This window comes from Oncorhynchus nerka, linkage group LG24, assembly GCF_034236695.1.
Source record: "Oncorhynchus nerka isolate Pitt River linkage group LG24, Oner_Uvic_2.0, whole genome shotgun sequence".
Lineage (NCBI taxonomy): Eukaryota > Metazoa > Chordata > Actinopteri > Salmoniformes > Salmonidae > Oncorhynchus > Oncorhynchus nerka.
Genome location: NC_088419.1, coordinates 31,510,212 through 31,520,182, shown reverse-complemented (window position 1 = coordinate 31,520,182; position 9,971 = coordinate 31,510,212). Strand labels below are relative to the sequence as shown.

The 9,971-nt window shown below is 40.9% G+C and overlaps 1 protein-coding gene across 1 annotated transcript; it reads left to right on the top strand.

Moving 5' to 3' along the window:
- The first annotated feature begins 3,962 nt into the window (after positions 1-3,962).
- Positions 3,963-9,936, top strand: LOC115107325 (potassium channel subfamily K member 1-like). Its single transcript, XM_029630723.2, has 3 exons — positions 3,963-4,522; positions 5,121-5,525; positions 7,227-9,936. The coding sequence occupies exons 1-3, from the start codon at positions 4,186-4,188 to the stop codon at positions 7,475-7,477; spliced, it is 993 nt and encodes a 330-aa protein (XP_029486583.1). The 5' UTR covers positions 3,963-4,185; the 3' UTR covers positions 7,478-9,936.
- Positions 9,937-9,971: the final 35 nt, after the last annotated feature.

Below are 9,971 nucleotides of genomic sequence, written 5' to 3'. Positions count from 1 at the left end.
CAAGGGGAACCACTACTTCAAGGTCTCAAAGCAAGTGACGTCACCGAGTGAAACGCTATTAGCGCGCACCACCGCTAACTAACTAGCCATTTCACATCGGTTACACAGGCCCAGGCATGGATCAAAGCTGGCGAGACATTCAATGATGTCATCTTCCCAGACGAATCAACCGTGGCCCTTGAGCAAAAAAAGGAAGATGGTCAAGCAAACCAAGTCCCAAGCATCTGCTCTAACTCCATGTGTGGGGGCAATTTCTCGCCAGGGACCAGGCCCATATTTTTGAGGGTAATTTGATTGGCTATTTACAAATAAAAAAGGTACATAAAATATTGTAGCCCACTAGCGATGTGTGTGCTATGTGTTCCACAATAATTCACTGTTGCCTCCTTTTTCAGGTATCATGGCTCGAGATTTCTTTGAGGAAGAAATCATCAGGAGATATGCTGGGCCCCATGTCAGAGAGGTGATTCTGGGACCACATCGTTTCTTTCAAGGTAGGATTATAGCAACATTTTGTTATGTTTAGACCTATGTACGTGTATATTTCTAGTATTGTACCTAATGTTGTCTGTTAGGCTAAATGTATTTTTTTCTTCTCCAAATGCAGGCAATGACCCAAAACAGCTCCTTCCGCTGGCAAATAAACTTGAAGAGCAGTAGATGGTAGGCTTAATCTACCCCAACTCCTCCAGGAGTAACAGGTGAAAATAAGTGTTAACCCTTTACATTAGTGTCCTTATTACTGTGTAACTACTCATTTAATTACATTGTAATAAGTATTGTAATTACTCATTATTAAACCCTAGCCCTAGCTTCATGTCCATATCCTGGTTCAACTGTAACCTTAGTCTCAACCTCTCCTCTAAACCTAGCTTTATGTTCACATCCCAGTTCAACCCCAATCCTAGCCTAAACCACAACCCAGTTCCACCCTTATCCTAGCGTCAACCACAACCCTAACACTAGCTTCATGTTAACATCCAGTTCAACCCTAACTTTAGCCTCAACCTAGCTTCATGTCCACATTCCGGTTCAAGCCTTACCCTAGCATCAAACCTAACCCTAACCCGAAGTAACCTTACAGTGTAATAATGAGTAACCAACCATGGCTAGGCTACGTCTCAAATTACAGGATTTTTATGAAACGTTCACCAAGTGTGTGGGAGGAGAGAGAGTGTGAGTGTGTCAATGCATGCACTTATTGTGTATTTCAAGCTTTATGTCTTGGACTAAAGAGCACTTTCAATGGAGATTCTACATTCAGAATCATTTTTACATTTTAGCAGAGGCTCTTATCCAGAGTAACTTGCAGGAGCAATTAGGGTTAAGTGCCTTGCTCAAGGACACATCAACAGATGTTTCACCTAGTCAGCTCAGAGAGTTGAACCAGCAACCTTTCTGTTACTGACCCAACGCTCTTACCCACTAGGCTACCTTTCACTTTCAGTCCAGAACTCTGTGTCCAGTAAACCACCCCTATACTGTATGTCTGTTCACACTGGACACTAGAGAGACTAACTAAAAAATCATGATTTCGAAAATGTGCAAGGCTTTGCTGATGCAAATGCTTAGTTAATCAGGTCCGACATTACCTCAACTCCTTAACCAGTGTTCTTAAATGGCCTTCAGTATCAAGGTCAGGACGTCATGTCCATTGTATGGTGTTCAATGCCTTATGATGTGTTTTCACTGGATACCACGTTGTCATACAGCATCTCCTAGATATCCCCTTGTATTTTGTATGTTTCTTCCGAACAGCATGCAAAACAGCACCTTGGCTGGTTGCCTATCCAACAGCTAGCAAGACCTACCCTCCCTGGTCATCGCTTAGCAACTTAGCTGATGTTTTGCGTAATGACTCCTCACCTCTCCTCACCTCGACTATTTATACTCTTATGAGTGTCATTTGCCTACTTCCTCACATTGCTCTTGCCTTATCTCCAATGTCCTTAGCGCTCTGCACATTACGGTTAGGAGTAAAGAAGAAAGCATATCATAGACATCTGTGGCTTTTTATAAGAACTGAGGAACATGCTTTCCAGAACATTTCATGTGTTAGGTTTTAGACACTTTCTTTTTTGGTCCTTAGTGCATGTCTGACACTGCCTTTCATGTAGTTGTGACTTTGCCTGATACTGTAATCCAAGCCTTAACCTTTTACTGCAGTGGGCTAAATCAGGGTCAGTGTTTCTATGTAGTCTTAAACAAACCTACTTTGAAACAAAAGTATACACCTCACACACATGGTTATGGGCTTTTAAAAAAGAAAACAAATGTACCATGTCAGATATGTAATGTAACAGTTGAAATGTATTACATTTTGAGTTTACATCACAAAAGAAATATAACAAAACTGTTGACATAGAAACACCGGACTTTCAACAGGTTTTTTTGAAATAATGTTTATTAATTATAACATGTAAAATATGAATTACATTCCACCCTTTAGGCCACTAGGTCATTTGAATGCAAGAAAGGGCTATGCACCAGACATGGTGGCTACAATAGCAATAACTTGAACTTTCATTGTTACTGTAAACTATATGAAACTTCATGTCTCGATTTTCAACCTGGACTCAGGGGTAGACGTAACATAGTAAATATAATTCTGGGATACTCCAATTAGTACAGTGGGGAGAACAAGTATTTGATTCACTGACGATTTTGCAGGTTTTCCTACTTACAAAGCATGTAGAGGTCTGTAATTTTTATCATAGGTACAATTCAACTGTGAGAGACAGAATCTAAAACAAAAATCCAGAAAATCACATTGTATGATTTTTAAGTAATTAATTTGCATTTTATTGCATGACATAAGTATTTGATCACCTACCAACCAGTAAGAATTCTGGCTCTCACAGACCTGTTAGTTTTTCTTTAAGAATCCCTCCTGTTCTCCACTCATTACCTGTATTAACTGCACCTGTTTGAACTCGTTACCTGTATAAAAGACACCTGTCCACACACTCAATCAAACAGACTCCAACCTCTCCGCAATGGCCTCTCGCTACAGTTGGGCCCTGCGATAGCTGCCTCTCGCTACAGAAACAGGAGATCGGCTCATATGGCAGGAGCCTTTCTCTCTCGCACAAGCCAAGGCTCATGCAAGGTTATACTTACTGTTTTGATTGATTGTATTACTATTGATTGCACTTCATATTTAAAATGTGTATTTTTATATTATTCTGTATGGCTCATTTAAAAAAGAGACATGGATCTCAATATGATTCCCTGTTGAAATAAAGGTTAAATAAATAAATTGCAATGTTGTTGTTTTTCAAATCCCAGATTGCCTCTTTAAGATACTTTATAAAGAGAAAATGCTTAAAAAACATTTTTATGGAATGGTTTTCTTTGAGCACTAGTACAGATCATAACAATCAAAGTGCTGCCATGTGAATGTGATGCATTTGTTTCACTGTTAACATGTTTTTTCGTGGACCACCTACAGATGGCTTCAATTGAATTGCCTGATGTGAATCTAAAGTAACAAACGAATTGTTTAAATAAGAATTCAGACAATATCTTCCAATGCACCTGTCTCAACCACAGTTCAAAAATATACGTATTCTGCCTCCATCTAGTGGGAGAAGAATGGTGTAGGCAGGAATGGGCATACAAAAAATACAATTATTATATATACTGTATATACAACATTGTTTTAACCAACAATGTATTTCATTACGAAATAAGGATTTGGATGTGTGTGTTAAAAATGCTGTCATGCAGGATGGACTATAGGTACACAGCTGACGTTTAAACCGACTAGCCAAAACCTAAAGCTGACCCTTGCCTTAACATATTCTATAATTAAATATTGGTTTAAGCGACAGGCGGGCCCTTTTGCCTTTGTCCCTGTCATGCACTAGAGCAGCAGAGTGATAACAACCAGCCTAAACCGGCAAGACCGGCTGCCCTGCAACCACACACCTCACCTTTAAAGCCTACCTGGCCCAGTGAGAACCAACGACGTCACGCGTCCCGTCCTCAGGACAGGTCGCGCGTCACCTTGACAAGGGTTGTATCGTGGAATGAGGAAAAGAAGATCACACCATCTGGACAGAATACTTTAAGATATTTAACTCTCATCGATAACAACTATCAGCAATGTGAAAATTAGACATCATAAATTGACCGCATCACAGAATTTGAAAGAAACAGTTATAAGTCAGGTCCAGTTTCAGAATGTACCGCCAGTGCGCGAGTCTGGTGGAACGACACCGGTCAGAGCTGAGTTTCGCATTGCTGTTGTCAGGCTATGCGCTCTACCTGATTCTTGGCGCGTGGATCTTCTCCGCCGTTGAGCTTCCATATGAGCAACGGCTGCGCGAACAGCTGGAGACCGCCCGGCAAAAGTTTCTCTGGGACAACGCGTGCGTGTCTGACGAAAGGCTCGAGGAGCTTCTGACCCGCGCGCTGCATGCCAATAACTACGGCGTGTCGGTGCTCGGTAACGCTAGTGAAAACAACTGGGACTTCATCTCCTCTCTGTTCTTTACCAGCACAGTTCTAACCACCACGGGTAGGTTTAGGTGGGTTGGTCAGTGTGATTTTAACCTTTGCTAAAATGTAGTTATTTAAAGTTGGTTTCATCTTCTCAAGATGGGTATCACAAAGCAGGATCACTACTAGATAATTGTGAAAACATTAAGATGAATTGAATATAAGCCGCAGTTTATGGGTTGTTTGAAGTGTCAGGTCAATGTACCCCTCTCAATGTACCCCCTTCCATGCATAAGTAGGGATGCTGAGGGTGCTGCAGCACCTCCTGAAAAATCGGAATAATATATTTCTCCACAAAAGTAGTGCACTGGGCCTTTACTAGTCCTGTATTAGTGGACTGATATGTCTGTAGGACAGGCAAAAACGTCCCGCCCCCCCCCAAAGTACTATGCATGCCCATTTCAAGCCTTCCTATGAATAACAAAAATACACTCTAAATGTAATCAGCAGCATCATGCACCTTATTTCTTTGAGGGGGAACTAATGTCAAAATTCAATTAAAAAATATATATTTTCAGTGCAAGTGGATAAATCTGAAGTGGCCTGTACCTGAGCAGGGCTGTCAGCCTCCAGGATATGTATTGCATTTAAAAAGGTGTGTGTGCATGTTGTTGCAGGCTATGGTCACACTGTACCACTGTCAGATGGAGGAAAGGCATTCTGTGTGTTCTACTCTCTCCTCGGAATCCCCGTCACTCTCCTCTTCCTCTCCGCCCTGGTACAAAGAATTATGGTCCTGGTGACGCGCCGACCTGTGGCGTACCTTCACCTGCGATGGGGAGTGTCCAAACCAAAGTTTGCCGCTGTCCATGCGGCATGTCTATCCGTTGTTGCAGCACTGCTCCTCTTCCTCCTACCAGCGGTAGTGTTCTGCAGGCTGGAGCCTCTATGGAGCTACCTGGAGTCCCTCTACTTCTGCTTCATCTCACTTACTACAATTGGCCTAGGAGACTATGTACCTGGAGAGACTCACAATACCATTCCCAACTCTCACCGCACGCTATATAAGCTGGCTATTACACGTAAGTTACTGTAACACAACCATAACCTAACCATAGCAAAGCCGTGAACCTCAGCCCTCACTGCTATTTACCTTGTCAAAGATACTAATGAACAAGCAAGATAGATCGCCTGCCCTACTGCCATGCAACAATAGATTCCATAGATAAGAAATATGATCTGTTCAATACAGTTTGATGTCACCTTAAGTGTATACAGTGTATAAAAACAGTGCACACTGTTTCATGATTGATTCTCAATTTCGGAGGTTCTATACTTCAGGTCCCAGCAATGGATGTTTAGTAGATGTAAGTTGTCAATCTAGCACCTAAATGCAGAATCCTTGGTGTAATACATGAAGGTGGTGAAGGTCACGTAATTCTGGCTTTGGCGAATGTGCAGTTTTTTTGCGAGGGGATGGGGTAGTTGCACTACCACTGTTATAACCAGCCCAACTATCCATGATGCAACACTGACCATAACCCCAAAGTACGGTGCACTACAGTCTTTAGCCACGTCCTATAAGTTATTTTTCAGAATGGAAACACCACTCAGTGGTGGGAAAAGTACCAAATTGTCATACGTTAGTAAAAGATACCCTAATAGAAAATGACTCAAGTAAAAGTGAAAGTCACCCAGTAAATTACTACTTGAGTAAAATTATTTGTTTTTAAATATAATGAAGTATTAAAAGTCAATATAATTGCTCAAATATACTTAAGTATCAAAAGTAAAAATCATTTCACATTAATTATATTAATTTACGGATAGCCAGGGGCACACTTCCAACACTCAGACATAATTTACAAACCAAGCATTTGTGTTTAGTAGGGATGACGAGGGATGTTCTCTTGATAAGTGTGTGAATTGGGCCATTTTCCTGTCCTGCTAAGCATTCGAAATGTAAAGTGTACTTTTGGGTGTCAGAGAAAATGTGTGGAGTAAAATGTACATTCTTTTCATTAGGAATGCAGTGGAGTAAAAGTAAAAGTTGTCAAAAATATAAATAGTAAAGTAAATTACAGCTACTACTTATGTCGTTTTTTTGGGTATGTTAAAGTATTTTTACACCACTGGCTCCAATGTAGTAGCTCTGATGCAATAATTGATTTAACAACATTTTGACAGCAAGCTCTCTTCATCAGGGTATGAGTTATAATAACCATAAACTAACCATAATAACTAGCGCGGTCAAACGATAAAACATTTTTATCAAGTTATTTCCAGGATTTGCTGTGATTAATCATGATTAATCCAAATTCTGAATTTGCTTAAATTAAGCAGAAATTAAGATTTTTCATCATAAAAAAAAATATTGATGACTTGATTTGGTCTAAGGTAATGGTTAGCAAAATGAGATAAATTGAAAAAAGCAGACTTTCTTTAACCTCAAAGTGAACTTTCTTTTAGAATGCATTGTTGTTTTTAGCTGTATCGATTGGGTATTTGGGATGTTGTCACTGTATTTCGAAGGGTTTCAGAAAAGACGATTAAGCACGATAAAAAATTATTGGGCAATAAAATTACAAAAAGTTAACTTGAGTTAACGTATCAACTCTGACAGCCATGATAATAACACAATCATAACCTCGACCACATGCTATAGTCTAGCCATCACTTGTAAGTTACTATAACCATAACAGAACCACCAATGAATTACTATATCAGGTTCATGTGTGATTAATCTTATTCTCCCATTTCTTGTCACTCTCCCTCTGTGCTAGTGTACCTGTTGCTTGGCTTGGTCTGTCTGTTGGTGGTGGTGGAGACGTGTTGTGAGCTGCCACAGCTGAAGAGCTTCAGGAGGAGATTCTACAGAGAAAATAATGCTCCAGAGTCAGAGACCAGAGACCAGGAGGAGTTTAGCAGCACAGAACATGATCAAATGACTGACCACCTAACTGATCAGCTGACCTTCTCCTCAGTGTCCGCCCAGGCTGCCTCCCTCCGCCAGGACAACACAACATGGCAATAGCATAAAATAGATACTTCACTGTGTATTGATGAGAATGGAAATGTGTCTTCTGCCTTATGCCCCTCCTCCCACACACACACAACCACACACATGCACACGCACCCACACACGTTGAGATGCAGCCACAGTGCAGCGGGAGCCATTGTGGGGGGTTAAAATGTCTTGCTCAAGGGATTGTATATAGGATCAGAAACCAGCAGCCTTCCATCTGCCAGTTCAGTTCCATTCCCATTTTTGTGTCGCCTGGTCCGGGGTTTGGACCAACAACCTCCCAGCTGTTGGGCACGTTCTTTTTGCATCGCCTGGTGCTTGGGTTGGGCGGAGATTGTACATTTTAAAGTAGACCATTCCAATGGTTCTAAAGTGAATTCTCCACCAACTAGACAATGCAAAACAAGTGCACCCATAAAGTGTGTGTATATGTGTGTACGTGTGTGTGTGTGTGTGTGTGTGGGGGGGGGGGGGGTATTGTATGCATGCCACTGTCTTGTGAGCAGGATGGTTTTGGGTGCTCTACACTTCCTCATTCAAACAAATTGTGTGGCTAACCAGTGTGTTGTGGGATTGGCGATTACTCTAGACCAGAATCTCCCAATCTCAGTCACTTTTTAAAAAATAAATCAAAATAAATTCAGGGAGCTGGCATTTCATGGGAGATAGTCTCCCACAGCTAAATAATGCAATTCAGTAAAGGTATAGCTTGAGTGGTGGTGGCATTGATGGTACTAAATGGTTAGAGCATTGGACTAGTAACCGGAAGGTTGTGAGTTCAAACCCCCGAGCTGACAAGGTACAAGGTACAAGGTACCCCTGAACAGGCAGTTAACCCACTGTTCCCAGGCCGTCATTGAAAATAAAAATCTGTTCTTAACTGACTTGCCTGGTTAAATAAAGGCTAAAAAAATAATTAATAAAAAAAAATAATAATAATAATAAAAACATCAGTCAGACAGGCCCGGAGTTTTGCATCAGGCACCTCTGTGTCTGAAGTTCACAGCTACTCCTCTGTAGGTAGGCTGGAACATCCACCACCAAATGTGTAGTACCTACCTGGGTGATGATTCGGGAGATATAAGAGCCTGAGAGACCACCACACCACAGTCCACATCCTTCCAGAAACAGGAGCAGGTGGAATAAAAAGCCGGTGCTGTGTTGATCAGGTGTTGATGCATTATTCAAATTAGATTAGACAGCTGGCTAGCTATAGCTAGCCAAGTCAAGTAAACAGATTTGCCATTGTCAGTCCTGCAATTCCAGAGGTCACCAACAGATATTTTTGCTTAACCCTCAACTGGTTATCAAAAACCCCCAAAAGTATTTTAAAAATGAAAAATATATATAAAAACACGTCACAATTGCAAGAAAGATGTATAATATTTACAGAGCTCTATGCCAAGGCTTCCTCACAGGTGAAAAGTGATTGCACATTTTGAAACCATGCAGCCTACCGGGTGAGGGTTGGGGTGTGAGCCGCGTACCCTGTTCAAAGCGGCTGGCAAAGTCTGCTCAAAACAAATTGTCGTATGTAAAGCACGTGGAGAAGGGGGAGACCAAGGTTGGTTGTCACAGTGCTTATAGAGAGCAATGGTAATGCCGTTTTTTTGTAGACACCAACTCTGCCAAGGCTCGTTGGCCAAGCCTATCGGGAAATTCATTCGGCCTCAGAAATTGCCCAAATAAATGCTTCAGAGTTCAAGTAACAGACACATCTCAACATCAACTGTCCTGAGGAGACTGTGAATCAGGCTTTCATGGTCAAATTGCTGCAAAGAAGGCTGGATGTTGTGCAAGAATTAAAAGCCTAACTGACAGTGACAGGCTCACCATTAAATTCGTCATCGTTCTTCTCGAATCTGGACATAAAACATTATAGAGGAAAGATAGATATCGATTTTTAGACATGACATGTAATATTTTCAGATTTTAGTATCCGTTTTTCAAAATTTGATGTTTTTTAAAGATTTCTCACAAAAACAAGCTTACCATTGTGAAATGACAACTGAGCGTACCGCAAGCGTTCTATTTTCAATGCCTTTTACATTTAACCTTTTACATTTAATTCAGTTCGTGTGATGTTAATTTAGCTTTTTGCGACCGCGGAAACAACTTTGCAGACGAACACCACAACATGTAAAATCCCCAAAAGTCGCTCTGTCAACAGGTCTCGGTGCTTGTTATTGGATGTATGAATCGTGACACATGAATCGCAGCAAATTGGTTCCATTTCAGCATTGGTGTAAAGTACTCTAGTAAAAATACTTTAATACTAATTAAGTCGTTTTTGGGGGTATCTGTACATTACTATTTATATTTTTGACAGCTTTAACCTCACTACTTTTCTAAAGAAAACAATGTACTTTTTACGCTATATGTTTTCCCTGACACCCAAAAGTACTCCTCCTGCTTTGTAAATGATATCTGAGTGTTGTGTGCCCCTGGCTATCTTTCATTAAAAAGAACACAAGAAAATGTTGCAGCATGGTTTGTTTAATAT